The sequence below is a fragment of the Haliotis rufescens genome, unplaced genomic scaffold (assembly GCF_023055435.1).
Source record: "Haliotis rufescens isolate VD_foot unplaced genomic scaffold, xgHalRufe1.0.p SCAF_6, whole genome shotgun sequence".
NCBI lineage: Eukaryota > Metazoa > Mollusca > Gastropoda > Lepetellida > Haliotidae > Haliotis > Haliotis rufescens.
This window is the reverse complement of record NW_025964334.1, coordinates 42,734,747-42,751,523: the sequence shown is the minus strand read 5'-3', so window position 1 is coordinate 42,751,523 and position 16,777 is coordinate 42,734,747. Positions and strand designations below refer to the sequence as shown.

Here is a 16,777-nt window from a genome sequence, read left to right as displayed (position 1 = left end):
GTCATTGCACAATATATCAACACAAGTTACATCAGGAAAGTGCCTGATTTTTTTTATAAAGAAAAGAAATGGTTCTTATCTCATTTTCCTGTCGTGAAACCAGATGGAACAACAACAAAAATCAAAATGATTTGTTTGAGATTTTGCTTCGCTTCAGAAAGCACCCAGTCACGATTATTTGTGATATCGCTGAGATGTATCTCCAGATTGTAATAAGTGAAGGAGATCGTTCTCATTTCAGATTCCTTTGGATAAGAATGGACCAGTACCAAACACCTGATGTTTACAAATTTACCAGAGTTGTGTTTGGAATTAATTGTTCTCCTTTCTTGGCACAATATATTTCAAAGGAACATGCCAGAAATCACAAAAGAGAATTCCCTTTGGCTGCAGAAACAGTTCAGAAATCCACTTACATGGATGATAACATGGATTCAGCAGAAAGTGATAGTCAGGCAATAGAACTCTATGAACAGCTAAATGCCTTATGGAGTTCAGCAGGTATGCATGCCCGAAAATGAGTGTCTAATTCTACACAGGTTCTAGACAACATTCCTCTTGAAGACAGATTGAAGGAGATCAATATACACATGCAGGAGTTGCCTTCAGTTAAAGCTCTTGGTCTGACATGGAATGCAGAAAGTGATGACTTTCGTTTCTTTTACCATGTTCATGACAACAGTTTTAGCATGACAAAAAGAAACTTTCTGAGATCCTCTTGGCATTTTTGCACCTTCCATCATAAGGGCCAAAGTTATCCTCCAAGAAATATGGACAACATGTTGAAGTTATCAACCCCCAATTAGAACAGAAAGAATGGCAGTGGTATCATGAAATAAAACTTCTTAGATCGATTCGGGTACCAAAATGCATTCAAGTGGCTTCTGAAAAAGAAAACACAAACCTGCACATTTTCGCAGATTCTTCACAAGAAGCATATGGGGCTGTTGTATATGCAGGCACTATGGACAAAGGTGAGGTGGTCTCTAGTAATCTCGTAGCTGCAGTCAGTATTCAAAGAATGGAATTGCTTGCAGCTGTCATTGGAGTTAAACTTCTCAATGCTGTTGTAAGGGCCTTGGCAATAACACCTCAGTCTGCAAAACTATGGTCTGATAGCTTAAATGTGTTGTGGTGGGTGAAAAGTCTGAGTAGAAGTTTCAAGTCATTTGTGGCAAATCGTGTTGGATACGTTCATGAGAATATAAATCCTAGTCAGTGGAGGTATGTCCCCACACAACTGAACACTGCAGATATTGTTAGCTATGGTGCTCAAGTTCAAACATTGGAGAACAGGAAATGGTTAAACGGTCCTGAATTCCTGACTTCCAACAGAAAATGATTGGTTTTCAGATTCTTCAACAACTCTCATATACCAGCCTGTATCAGCGAAAAAAGTGATCTGGATCTTGAAGAAATTGAAGATGCTGAAATGAAACTGTTGACTAAAACACAGAAAGAGGCATTTTCTGAAGAAAGTGAGGTTTTATGCCTTGGCTAAGGTTAAACCATTGCCTAAAACAAGTAAGATTCTATCTCTCCATCCAATGCTTGATGAAAATGGCTTCCCTCGATCATGTAAATTCTATATTTTTGGTTGTGCAGTGATAACATATATTTTCTACATTTCCCTATGTTCCTAGCTTCACGATGTCCCCTGCCATGTCCTGCCATAAATATATATGCCCATATCCACTTACGTATACATATCATTTATTCTCCATAGTAATTCCCAGCTCACTTTCAACTCCCCTCACGTAAACAATACTCTGTATCATGTTACATTTAAGCTATCCCACAATGCACCATTTTATCATCTGCTCATGCCCAGAACTACGGACATGACGTCACAATGTTTTCTTATATTAACCCCAACACCCTCGATATCATTTACCTATTTCTGCCATGTTTATAGCAGCTGCAGCGATACCCTCCGTCCATCCCCTGTCTCCACCTTTGGGCTACTCGGTTTCATATATTTATTTCTTTGTATGGGCTTCACATGTCATATTTTTCATTCACACCTGCAGGGTATGTCTTTTTATGTAGCAACCTAGGGGCTGGGCTTCACAAGTCATTCCATGCCCTGCATACTGTATAGGAATTGCTTGTGGCCACCTAAAGTACCTTTCTTCCAAATTAACAGTACAGGGCCGGCACGGTCTCAGGACTTGTTCATTACCTGCAGGGTAACTAGCATTCATTCAATCAGGTCGGCACAACCCTTACCTCTTTATTCATACCCGCAGGGTTTTTCATTCATACCCACAGGGTATGTCTTTTTATGTAGAGACCGAGAAGCCCCTAATATATTGCCAATGTTATTAATAAATATTTTCATGAATCCTATTGTTTTGTTGTTACTGCACAAATGGTGGAAGATTGATATATGCAGAGGTGTTATCTGCAGATGCTAGATTTCCCATTATACTTCCAAGATGAAATTGGGTTACAAAACGGATAGTCAAAAAATACTATGAAGAAGGTAAGCACATGAGTACAAACAGTGTTTTAGCAGCACTATCGTCAATATTCTGGATTATTTCATCCGGGGAAGAGATTCGTGAGTGGGAGAGAGAGTGTATTTGGTGTTGATGCCTGAAGACAAAACCCACACATCAAATCATGGCAGATCTTCCAGCAATTAGAGTGAAATGTTCGTTACGTGCATTTACTCAAGTTGGTGTTGACTTTGCTGACCCATTTATCACAGTGCAAGGTAGAGGAAAAGCGATACCTTTGTCTCTTTACATGTCTCTCAACACGAGCTGTACACTTAGAGATGGCTTATGGACTTGACACAGAATCCTTCTTAAACGCCTTTCAGACAATGGCACAAATGTTGTTGGGGCTGCAAAGGAGTTGAAGGTTCTTGTGTCAGAACTGGACTCAGATGCAGTAAAAACCTCACTTACAAACAAAGGAGTTATTTGGACATTCAATCCTCCTCATGCTCCTTACTTTGGTGGTGTCTTTTGAGTCCATGATTAAGTCGGCCAAACGCGCCATCTTTGCAATATTGAGCGCCGAAGATGTTACTGATGAGGAGTTAATGACTGCCTTAACAGGTGCAGAAGCTCTTGTTAACTCTCGACCATTGACTTACCCGAGTGCCCATCCGCAAGATGAGACACCTTTGACACCAAACCATTTCCTTCATGGACAGATGGGAGGAGAATTCACTCCTGACATTGATTCATCGTTCACTCCAAGGAGCAGATGGAGACGAGTCCAAGAGCTTGTGAGACATGTATGGAGACGTTGGATGAGAGAATGGTTGCCAACTCTCAATGTCAGGAAAAAATGGTTCACTCCAACCAAAGACTTTAGAGTTGATGACATTGTGATTGTAGTGTCTCCCAACACACCTCGTTGTTGTTGGCCTTTTGGCAGGATAGTGAAGATATTTCCTTGACAGGATGGTTTCGTTAGAGTTGTGGAGGTTCAAGTTACGAGACCTGTGACAAAGATTTGTTCCTTAGAGTGGAACAGTGATACAGAGAAGTAATGTTCCAGTACAGTGAGGCTACAAGAGCAGATTTAGCATGTCAGATCAGTATTTCTTGTACATAGTGAAAATAGTAGAATTTTGATCAGGATTGTTTGTTCGTTGGTTTGTTAGTTCGTCTTCGTGTTAAAATTTATTGGTATTAGTTAATAGATATGGGTCTATCATCAAGAGGGGGTATGTTGAGGAGAGAAATAATATAAACAAAACAAACATTGTTTCTGTTCATGTAACATGAACAATTAGCATAAACGCCATATGGAAATCAAATTGTGGCATTTGTTTCACGTGCAAAAATGAATGCTGACACGTGACACATTGCAATCGTCAGTGTAGGCTTTTTGTTCGTTGGAGCAAGACACACTTCACGGTCGTAGACCAATATTTGTGGTCTTTACAGAAACTATTTGTTGTTGGACCAATAATCGTGGTCTTTATAGATATTGGATGGACCTATATTCATGGTCCTTAGAAACGTAAAGTGTGTACTTGCTCCTATAGTTAATTATTCACAGTTTAGGGCTTTCAGTCGTTGGAGCAAGACACACTTTACGGTCGTAGACCAATACTTGTGGTATTTATTGTCGTTGGACCAATATTCGTGTGTACTTGCTCCTATAGTTTGTTAGTTATCTAGATTCCTGCATTCGTGGCCATGGACATTAAGTGGATTAAAAAAGACGAAAGGTAGACACGTGAACGTCGCCTTCCACTGCGCAACATAAACAATGAAAAAGGAATCATACAGACAAGTAATATTTCTTGATCCCATCGTTCAACGCAATCCAGTCACCATGCAAATCTTGAACTACCTACGTTTCATCCGTTCCGAGTACGAGGGGTTCTCAAAAAAATAATTCATTGACAACTTCACTTTTCAGAATTGTACTTGCAACCATAAACCAATAACAATATCATATTTTTATTATGACATAAATCATTTATGTTGTAACTCTCCCTGTCATTGGTGTCAGGAAATAATTTGAAAATTATCGACTGCAGAATCCATTACAATTTTGGATTTAGACTTTAAAATTTGAAGTTACCCACTAGCGGCTATCACAAAAGAAATATACAACATACCGGTAGAAGTGAAGACAACTGCAATTGCTACCCAAGTCAATGAACAGTAAACTGGTCAAGGTGATTAAATAGTTATGTGGGTCATTTCTTTTGAACTTGGCATTTTTACATTTCCTTTCATGTCATTTGATAACTGGTATAACTATCAATAACTGTACTTAATTTTGTTTTATTAATTGAACAAATAACACTTGTAGAAACGTTTTTGTGCTACTTCGACAAATCTGCTCTCCATGGACAGGCAGTCATGTGTATGAGGGACCCCATCTCAGGTAGTCACTTGTACGCGTAGCGGGGACCCGTCTGGTGTACAAGTTACTTCCTCTATTGATGGAACAAGCATGCCTGCTTTCAGCATCACTATCACGTGATGTTTTCGATGTTTACAGATGATGACATCAATAAGGTGAGCTAAATAGTCGTGGCACGTGGTTCTGTGCAAAGCGCACAGGTCACAAATCAGGTTAAGTTAAAGCAAAGTTAAGCAATTTCAGTTGCGGAGAGTCTTTGGATGGGTGACCACATTTCGGCAGCTTGGCTCTTCAGAGTATCTAAGGCTTCGCTCCTGCCTGACACTGAAGCACATGTACCGCATGTGGCATCTCCTTGGGCATGTGAATGGGTACCCAGGAGGATGAGATGGCAATGTGGTTGTTAACCTGCATAACAGGCAGCTTGGGTTATATACTCATCAGGGAGAAGAGAATGATTCTTGAGTGTACACTGATCCCGTGACCAGGGTAATAATAGCGCTTTGAGCATGCCACTGAGTGGTGTGGAAATATGTGTAATATAAATTGCCTATGATTAAAACTTTAAACACTTCTACAGGGGCCATTTTGCTTTTCAAAATGCAAAAATGCAAAGTCTACCTTAATGCAAGGTATTAGAAGAATACATCATAAGAAAATGTTACTGTTATTGTTCAGTGGATTGTCAGCTTATAAGCAACTCATTAGCATATTTACCTCAAATTTTCCTCCTTTCTTCTGCAGGCTATTCACACGCTTGAATAGAACTGAAAATTGTCCTTTGACATCACCACACACCAAACTGAAAAAGCAAAATCTGAACTTTTATAATGTGTCAAAGAGTCATAAAACAAACAAAAATTATATCTGAAACCAACTGACCAATAGCTTCGAAGATTGGGATGAAGTAACTTAATAAGATACTCATCAAGCATAGTTTGACAATCACTCTGGATTTGAGGCTTTGGCCATACATACTAGTGAAACTTTCCATACCTTAAAATGTGCGTCAGATACCCAACCTCTGGGGAAAGCTAAGAGACTTATTTTGACATAGATGCAAGGACAGTGGAACTACAATCCTTGGAAGTGAAAACGTGTGTGACGGACAATTAACAGAGGTCATGGCTCCGTTACTTCTGTGTTGTTTCTCCAATCAGTTCTAGGGTTGGCAGTATTCTGCTGAGGCAGTGGCCTCACCGGATTCCCGCAGTAATTTATTGATTGGCACTAAATGTTTACACTCAGTGGGACATCAGGCGCATTCATGCTCATCTTATTTTGTTCTCTGCTTTGGTCATTGGTCACATGGTTCGGCAACAATTCTGGATTGAAGTTTTTTCTGGATTCAATTTTGCCTTGAAAGTGGTCCCTTGAAAGTGGACTTCAGTCCTGCCCCACACTGATCCACATGTAACGCATGTGGTGTCTCCTTGGGCAAATAACTTTGTTCGAAATGTGCCTCTGTTCACCCAGCAATGAATGGGTACCCAGTAGGATGTGATGGCAATGTGGTTGTTAACCTTCCAGCGTCTAACAGGCAGATTGGGTTGTATACTCCCCAGGCAGCAGGGCAGAAACCTGAAAAACAAGTATTTTGTTATGATATATATTTTGCCCTGCTGCTCCACAACAGTTTGTCCGTTCACTTTCAGAACTTGCATGTATCTGCTGCTTCAGTTCCTTGATATTTTTCGTTCTTTGACTTTGGTCATTGATCACGTGGTTTGGCAGCCATATTCTATAAAGTCCACTGCATGAAATGATTTCAAACTTTCTGAGTATTGTCTCACAGAACAAAACAAATTGTAATAGCCGTTTTTGGATATCTGTTTTAGTTGCGGCCATAGTGGATTCAAAGTTTTCACAGTCTCTGTTGAGTTCCTGTCTTCAAACGCAAACAACTCCGAGTCCACTGCATTAAATGCTTCCAAACTTTCTGAGATTTGTCTCCACACACAACACAGCCGTTTTTGGATATCTGTTTTAGTTGGAGTTGTATTGGATTTTGATGATTTTTTTACCGAAATTTTACTTTAAAGATCATATCTTGTTAGTTTGTTGACAGAAACTATTGCAAGTTTACATCTTTTATTTCCCCGTACATTATATATATTTCAGATGCAATTAAAAGCACATCAGGACATGCAGAATATACAGTATGATTGAACACATTTAACTGTGTCTTGGGTTTATTTTTAGATGCAAGACATATGTAAAATAAAAAATTATTTCCGAGGGATTCTTTGACGAAGAACTTGAAATAATAAGCGCATTCTGATTGGTTTGTCGTATTTTTCGCACCTGACATTCATCGATAGGGGGACAAGTCTTCTTGCAGATTTACGGAAAGGCGCGAGTGGTGACGAATGAGTGGATTTGTCAAAAGTAAATGTTAAGGCATGCAGGTTTACTAAAGCAAGCGGAATACACCTATATCTGGGAGTGAAGTATTGATGTAAAAACAACATACTTTTATCGAAAGATTAGCCGATAATATGTTTATTGATTGACCCATTGTTATCTAACTCTATGGATTTTTTTAAAGAACTGTGGAGATCATATATTGTTAATCTTGAAATTAATGCGAGCGTGAATTAAATGAGAAAAATGTAAATGGTCTTTGCTCTCATTAATTGACTTACACAAACTTGGTTTATTGATTAGCAGTTGTAACAAGTATATAACAATGTCATTCAAAGAATAGGAATTATACAATGGGCATCCGGTGAGTTATCACTGCTCTTGTCAAAGTTCTACCCACTCGGGTCAAACTTGTTGACACCTTGTCCGCATACCAATCAGTGAACTCCAGTGTGTTCAGTTAATTAATTGCCTTTGAATTTCCTTAATGCCAGGCAACAGAGTGAACATATATACTGTGTGTTGGTTTTAGAAAAACACTGTTAATTGTTTTTATGGAAGTGCTCTATTCAGTGCTAATTATAGGTGCTATTTACTGTTTGATGGGATTAAGGTAAGGATGGATTAAGATAAGGATATGTATCATTCCACCGGGGATGGGGTGAGTCATATTGAGTGGTATTTTTGGCTAGGATTCAGCGGCCGTATTAATTTGGAGACACATTCATTTCCAGATTTCCAGTATATTCCATCTTACAAAGCAGGTGAACAATCATACATCCAGCCATACATGAAGCAGCCATGGATTCAAAGGTCTGAGTAACCCTAATTCAAAGGATGAGATGACAAATCATGTACACTTAAGACACATAGATGCACTGGATGATGGGTTATTCATGGAATCAGCAAACCCTAACGTGGATAGGATGGAATTCAAGATGGTAAGAGGACTATCTACCACAACAAAAATTTGGGTATATAAAAAACATAATAGAGCCACAAACACAATTGAATGTAGTTGCTAAAACACAGAAGATCTCTCAAGAAGTTGTGAAAGCCTGTGGTGAAAACAGGGCACTTGCCACTTATGATCAGGCTGTAGATACAGGCATTGCAGATGTAGGCACAAGAAAAAAACATCTATGTTCATTTGCTTTGGAGCCTTCCATATATCTATGATATTCTTTGCTTGCTTGGTATACCTCTTAAGTGGACTTAAGGAACCTCATGCAATCTCAGCAGGCACCCATTCCTTCTATATTCTTTATCACTTACAGTCAATAACACATAACATTCAACATCCAATAACATTTTTATGCATTTATAACATTGGTTGGTTGGTTTGTTGTTTAACGCCGCACTCAGCAATATTCCAGCTATATGACGGCGGTCTGTAAACAATCGAGTCTGGACCAGACAATCCAGTGATTAACATCATGAGCATCAATCCATGCAATTGGGAACGATAACATGCATCAACCAAGTCAGCGAGCCTGACCACCCGATCCCGTTAGTCGCCTTTTACGACAAGCATAGTCACCTTTAACGGCAAGCATGGGTTGCTGAAGACCTATTCTACCACAGAATCTTCAAAGGGTCACATTTATAACACAACAAATGAGACGAATCAGTTATCTTACTTAACATACATATTCACAATCTACAAGCCTCTGTTTGAACATCCTAATAAATTGCAATATATCACCAACATCTTGGCAAAACCATACAAAACCAAAACCATGCATATGTACTAATGATTTTACATGTACACTTTTAATTAGTACACTTGCAGGCATACTTGGGAATTTATTTTGTAGTTTCTTAACAGAATGCAGTGCTATATTTGATTTTCTGACAGGGTCTCCTTACATTTCTTCCATGACAGCCGTGTGGAGAAAAGGACAGCTAGATAGTTGTAATAACTTGATGTTTCATCTGTTTTCCACTAATGAACCTTTTTTCATAACTATCTGTCCAAAACCACCTTTCAAAAACATTAGTAGACCTTATCTATGGTAATCCCCATGTGGAACAGAAGTAATGCAAATGCCTATATGCCTCTGAAGTGCAATGACAGAATCAGCAAATACACATAGGTTATCCACATACTATATTAATAGTAATTCTACAAAATCAGCTTCAACAAATATACCCCTAAAATTGGCGTTTTGTAGCATAATTTGAAACTAAGTCATAAACATTGAGGAAGGAACTTAGTACACATCCTTCCTATTCTTCATCACCTTAACTAATCATCCATGAATATCTTTGTTCATTACTGCACACCAGAGAGGATAACAATTAATAAGAGTCAAAGGTTTTTCTAAAATCAAGAGGCAGTAAAAACGACTACCACTCTTAGATAAATATTTCTGAATTAAGCACTGCAAAGTGATTTAGTTTGTTTGTTCTTTAGTGAGTTTGGTTTAACGCCGCTTCGGTGAAACCCACGAGCACGGGTATGGTGCTGACAAACCTAGAAACATAATCGGGGCAAACCGGGATTCGAACCCACAATCATAGGTTTCTGGCGTGCCAAAGGGATGCAACTCTGCACCTTAGACGACTGGGCCACCTGTGCCCCCCGTTTGTTCTTAAACCCGCACTCAACAATATCCCAGCTACATGAATGTGGTCAGTAAATAATCAAGACTATACCAGACAATCCAGTGATTGACATCACAAGCAGTGATCTACACAACTGGGATATGATGACATGCATCAACCATGTCAGCAAGCCTGACCTCCCGAGACTACTCCTGTCCACTCTTACGACAAACATAGTCGCCTCTTATGGCAAACATGGGTTACTGAAGACCTCTTCTCTACCCAGACCTTCACAGGTCATAAATGAAACTATCAGCTTTATCGATGACATCACATGGAGACAACTAACCAGACTAGTGTTCACCAAATATGGGAATTTCTGGGCAACCCAAATATGATGTAAATCAGTTGTGTTAACATTGGTCAGTTAAAGTTAACTTGAACGAGTCTCTCCTAAACAGAATAATTGACATCATCACTCTGTGTATACTGTGGTCGATTTGGGGTTAATTCATATAGTTAGAAATGTAGTGTGTAGGAGACGTGATGATTTCACGCTCCTTGCATGCACTGCTAGGCTACAGCCATGTTTGAAAGACAGAGGATGTAATAAGCGTGGTCACTGGTTGTGTTGGTTCTCAAAGTCATATGGTCTATGTGTCGGCAATATAAGCCTACCCTGGGTAGGGAATCGACAGTCTACCTTTATCCAGTATCTGGTAATGTATTATAAGTCAGCTCCCATGTCTTGACCTTTTACTTTCATTTTCAATATTTTTCTTGTCTGGGATAATTGTTAGATTTATGGGAGTTATGGAAGGGAAGAAGTAGCGTAGGAGTTTAACAGGTTTGTTTTAAGATATTTTATTACAGGAGTGGATGGGTGGATGTAATAATATATAGAATTCAGGAGTTGGTGTATAAAAGTTTTTAGTAATCAGGGAAGTTGGAAAAGTATGCAGGTTTTTCTTCAAATTAAGTCGATGAAGGTTTGCCCCCTCTTTTCAGTTAAAAAATAAACTTTAGATTACACTACTTTCCTTTTTGTTTTGTGTCCATAATTAGAGTGGATAACCTGACCAGGAGCCTCACAGGACACAACACACACCTTTAGAATACAGTACCAGAACATCTCGTGAGGACAATCTCTGCTGTAGGTCACATGTCTCAAAGAAAAGCAACAAGTGAGAATCTGTTAGATGCGAACTTGCGACCTTCAGATTGTTAGCCCGACAGCTAACCAACTGAGCTACTACATCCACACTGATAAACTCAGTGCAAATTTACCTAGTCATGCCCGAGTCATTATGGAACTGAACGGTATGGGTAGAATAGGTGATGGAGACTTATGAAGGTTATGCGTAGGCGTGGTGTCTTGTGACTTTAGTCTACAGACACTCACGAGTTATCCCGATGCCAAACTTGTCCCATTCTGTAATATTCAAGATACTGAGTGGTGAGGAATGAGCTGATTTGGCATGAAGAGCTCCAGGCATCAGACATTGATTTCACGAATATGATGAATGACGGGGTTATAATAATTTGTTGTCTGATTTTGTCACAGAACAGTGTGGGAAGGAACACTGTAAGGATAACATGGATTGGCATTGCTGCTGATGCCACAAGGGTGAATTGGCTCGGGTGGAAATTCCATGAGTTTCCAGTAGCCAAAACTTTTGACATGAAATTACTTCATCCTGCTCACTCAATGTTTTTATGAGAAGAATTAATGCTTCTGAAAAAGTAGCAAAATGTGAAACAATAACATACACAAGAATACCCTGAAAAATCGAACAATAGTTATCATTGTTTATATTTCTAAGAATACTACCTCTATTACATCATTGCCATAAATCCTGCATTTTGGCTGCAATTACACTACACTTAAAAATTTAGGTTTTCAACTGGGGTCCTCTTCACTGTCAACTATACAACACCAGTTATCTCCCCTTCAGCTCTCCTCACAGCTCTTTTTGTGCTTGAAGGCATGAAACCTACTCACTTGTTTCCATACATCAGTCTACTAGAGACAGATGATTGGGGAGGTGGGACGGAGTACTTCTGATGTAATAGAGGTAGTATTCTTTTTAAGTAAGGGTAAGATATATGGATGAACAACTTCTTTATTTCAATTAAGAGCGACATTTCGGTCTATAAATGCCAAAATATACCAGAAGGAAAGGCTGATTCAGCCTCTGAGTCTTGAGGCTGTGGTGGTCTTAAGCCAGGTCTCTACTGTAATGTCTTTGACTGCATGAGTCTTGCAAGGTATGAATAATCTTTTTGGGTGATGGGGATCCGTAGCTGCTAGATAGAACTTGAGAGCTGGTATGGGGGCACAGAAGACGATCGGGGATGATCCACTGTAGGTCCTAGTTCAGGCATGGTGTACTTTCTGTGACCCATGTATTCTGTTATCCATTATGTGAAGCTCTGAGGCCCTAGCAGCTGTAGCCATGGCTAATAGAAAGGCTGCTTTCTTAGCCTTATGGTGTAAAGTAGCAGAATTGAGAGGTTCATAGGGGTCTGTTAGTAGAGCTGATAACACCAGTGACAGGTGGCATTTCAGACACAAAAGAAATGAGCATATGAGTCTTTTTAAGATAGGATGAATGCCTATAGATAAGCCGTCATGTTGAAGAACTGAAAGAAAAGTGGATCGGTAGCTCTCTATTGTCCAATGACGAAATTTGTTATCCTGCCGAAGATGAAGGAGGAAGTCGGCAACCATAGGGATAGTGGCATCATTTTCTAGACCAGGACGTCATCACCACTGGATGAACTTATCCCATCTGATGTCGTCGTAAAGGAGAGAGGAAGATGATGTCCAACATTTAGCCACCGCTACAGAGGCAGATTCAGATAATCTGGAGGCCTGCATTCTTTGCATCATAGCTTCCCAGAAGTGAGATTGAGTTTGGGCAGATTCTCATAAACAATGTCCAACCTGTGTTGACACAGTAGATCTCTGCAAAATGGTTGTGGGAGATGATCTTCTATTAGCAGAGTTAGTAGTCTGGGAAACCAGGGTCTCTTGGATCAGATCTGGGCGATGAGAATGAAGATACAGTCTGTCGACTTATCTTCTGTATCAACTTGTCGAGAAGTGACCATGGGGGGAAGGCATATGCAAAAAATTGGTCCAATCCATGGACAGAGCGTTGATCAGTTAAGGTCTTGGATCCGGAACCAGACTGATGTAGACTGGTAGCTGATGGCTCAGCCAAGTCGCAAACAGATCTAGGTTCGATGTCCCATGTTGTCGTGTTCCTAAGGAAAATGTCTGGATGGAGCGTCCATTCCGTGGAGCGTCCATCCTGTGTCCGAACAGGCTGTCCGTGGGGATGTTCAAATTTCCCTGGAATATGTCGTTTCCATCCGGCAGTTGTTTTAGTCGGCCAAGTCTGTTAAAAGTGAGGTCGCCAACATTAGAGAGATGATGTATAACATGTATTAGCTAAGATGTTTTACCAGCAGATATTTTCCATGATAAATGTTGAATTCATCTATCACACAAGAGTCTCTGGGAACTCGGTGTCAGAGTAGTAAAAGCTTCTGGTTGACTGGTGTTGAAAGAGTTAAGGAATAATGCAGGATAAGTTAAAAATAGGGTATGGTGGTGGGCATACCTTCATATGTCAAAAATCCTCAATAATTATAAACCCTTCAAACAACAAGTTGTCAAGGGAAGCGTATCATAAAACGGAAGATGGTAGGGCTAGTTCAATCTGATTTACAGAAAGAAACATGAGAATTTAGGATAAGTCCAAGTGAACAAACAGTGAAAAAGGAACATTAGAGTTTACGAGCTAAAATCTTTATGTACCCGGGGTACTGTAAAAAAGCTGAAAAGCTTGAAAAGTTTCCCTATCGGGCGTGTCAGGCTCAGCATTGCATGAGACTGCATGGTTACCTGCTTGGCTACTACCAGAGGGCCAAGGCTACGAACACCTTCCATATCTTCAAGCGCCACATCATGAATATAATGCCTGAAAAAAAACGTGTTGGACCTCCAAAAGCAACCTTCCGTGATTGCTCTAATAGAGGTGAGATGAATTGGGGTTTATCGTCGTGTTCAAAATTATTGCAAATATATAGTGACACGTGCGTGCGTGCGTGCGTGTGCCAGGCATGCTTGTGCTTGTAGCATTCCGGACTAATGACGTATTTATAGTGGTAACCCACTGAGATACCATGCCGCACCTTAACATAAATATCCCACTCAGAGACAGTATACTGACTCTAAGCCGAACAGTCCTTGTTTGAGACCCTTAATGCCAGGCTGGGTTACAACAAGTACCATCTTTTAACATCTTTTTGGTTTGAAATGGTTGTGGATCCAACCCCGGACCTTCCACCCACCGGACAGATGCTCTACCACTAAACAACGGAGGCGGTCTGCTCTATTAGAACAGTTGCTACGTAGAGCCATGGTTAAGGCTACAGCTTTGATCTCGTAAGGATTGTTTGCTCTCGGCAGATCAAGGTAAGCAATCGCGTAAGCCTGCATGATGACTCAGGGCACAATTTCAACCAAGTAACTTATCAGGATGCCCCACCAAAATATTGGCTGCATGTTATCAAAAATTGAAACACTGTGTTTTCAGTTATTTTGAATATTAAATAAATTCAAAGAGAAAATAAACTTGAGAATGTGCTCCACTATTTTATTTTTTGGAAATCTGTATATGGCTTTTTCACATTTTGATATCCAGTTAAACAACCTTAAAAAGAAGTTTCAAAGTGTCTGTTTGTTGTGATTGCAACCTCATGAGTGACTGTTCCAGTAAAATTTGTGCAGAATTAGTTCTGCAAGTTCACTGCATTCAAACCACCTGTTTATTTCACTATTTTCATGAACTATTTTTTCCTGGATTCTAAAAGATTTGCAGCCAGGTGTAAAAGAATTCAGTTTTCCACTTTTATCAAATATAACTAACTACTGCTGTGCACATGGTGCACTTGTGGTGGGAAATGTTACCTGCACTGCGTGCTACCTGACAATAACAGTTACCTGTACTAGCAATGTTTAACCTGCACTGGTGCAGCTTGGATATAACAAAATCGATCCCTTTGACTGCGTGTAACCATAGAGATATGTCGTGATTCAGATTCAGATTCACTTGATTCACTAGATTCAGTTGTGGACGTACAGGATATGGGAATGAATAGCTGTTTCCGTCCGTCCGTCTGGTGGAAAGGTGAAGGAACGATCAGGTTGGCCTGATTTTTTGCTATGAAATCCCAGCCCAACCCAAGGTGCACGACTCCCTGTGTACCATGCTCTAAATGGTGATGTCAAGTGCATGTAACTCACTCACCCGTGCAGCTGTTGCTAAAGCCAAGAGAAGTATAGTTTACTTGGTGAGGTCATAAAAGGATGATGCGTTGAGGGGCTCGGCGGGCTGCATAATCCTCGAAGTACCACATTCAAATCCCACGCAGGGGGGGGCAAAATTTGGCCTTCTGATCATCTAGCCTTAAAGAGCCTGATAGGGCCTGTAGTTTCGGGATCTTAGTCATTTTGCGATTTTCTGGGAACATCCAATGCTGAATTAACTGCTACCAAATATGTTGTAATGGTGCTAGCTTTCAAATGTTTACATCTCAGAACTTACGCGATGCCATTGTGGGATCCCGATCCTTTGCCTTACAAAAGGTTTCAAATGATCTTCACTTGTCATCGTATAACCCTCTGGTTGAATGACGATAAGCCAAGGCAATGGTCTTAGCTGACTGCGCTAAATAGCCTTTAGCGCTTATCGCCTTTTTGAGATGAATAAAGTGTTCAGTAAAAATCTGCTGGCATTGGGTAAGGTAGTTTGCTGTGAGGATGGATGAGTAGGTTCAACCACTCTGTGAGAGTTGTAGATTGTCCTCTGCAAGGTTTTTGAGGTCAACCAACCACCCCCTGGCTGGCCACTAGGGTACGACCAAAGTCAGAGCGAGGCTCCTGCTAGCTTGGATTTATGCATCACCATGGGAAGTAGTACAGGAGGCAGAAATGTGTACGCTTTTAGGCCTTCCCATGGGATGCTGAATGCATCAATGCACCATCCAAGCCTGTGGATCCGGGAGCGGGGAGACATATGAGGCTGTCTGGCCCTGTAAATGAGCAACCCACCCCTGAAGGGAGGTGTTTACGAACAGGTGTAAATTCGGGGTAAGACCGGATAAGGAGACGCCTCCTAAGATGTTCGACCTTATGGTCACTAATTGAGGAGAGGTCTAATGTGTGGTGGTAGAGTGATGGCTGCATACAGATCCTGGGGTCTGATGCAAGGGGTAGGGGCCAGGAACCATTGTATTGGGCGCAGATGTAGGCAGCCTCTGCTTCTCAAATCCTGGGCTGAAGTGAACACTTGCCATTGGTGAAGTGTACATGATTGACGCAGGGCAGGTGACAGATGGCATAAGATCTTCAGCCATCTGTCTCTTGGCACTGATAAGGGGTTCTGACCACAGAAATGCCAAACGACTGGACTGCCAAATAGAAATATATATTTAGCTAAAGCATTAATTATGCATGGGGTTACAAATTTATCACAAGTTACATTTGTGTAAAAATAATAAGGTAGAACATTACGTCTCAAACTATCATAATATGGACATTATAAACAAAAATAATATTCAGATTCCACTTCAGGTCTTACACAAAATGGACATAGTCTCTTAGCTCTAGGTATATTGTACTTCCTTCCATTTTCAATTTGCAAAGTATGACCAGAACATCTAAATTTACTCAAAGCAATACGATAGGCACTTACTGAAATACAATCTAGATAATTTCAAATTATATTGCTTAATACAAGAATAAAAAGAAAGTTCTGAGTAAGTTCTTAAACTGCTTGACCACTGTTGGTTATCTATATCAATACATCTTATTTTAAAGTTATCAATAAAACCGATATGATTTACTCCTGTGACTATCCCAAACATGGCCAAAACCATATGAATAAAGAAGTTGTTTTACTTTTAGTGCCCAGCAATTTATTGTCACTGGTGGTTAGAGCTCCCATTCATG

General features: G+C 40.1%; 1 protein-coding gene across 5 annotated transcripts in view; it reads right to left on the bottom strand.

Moving 5' to 3' along the window:
* Positions 1–16,777, bottom strand: part of LOC124114626 (CWF19-like protein 1) — a 329,927-nt gene that overhangs the window by 276,820 nt on the left and 36,330 nt on the right. For 4 of the 5 annotated variants that reach the window (XR_007218701.1, XM_048385574.1, XM_048385573.1 and 1 more), the window contains exon 2: positions 5,560–5,644. Coding sequence is in view for 3 of the 5 variants with exons in the window: in XM_048385574.1 (XP_048241531.1) it covers positions 5,560–5,644 (85 nt within the window). In the remaining 2 variants the exon portion in view is untranslated. Of the gene's footprint in view, positions 1–5,559; positions 5,645–5,838; positions 6,316–16,777 lie in introns of those variants that run through there. The other variant, XM_048385576.1, reaches the window with a different exon arrangement.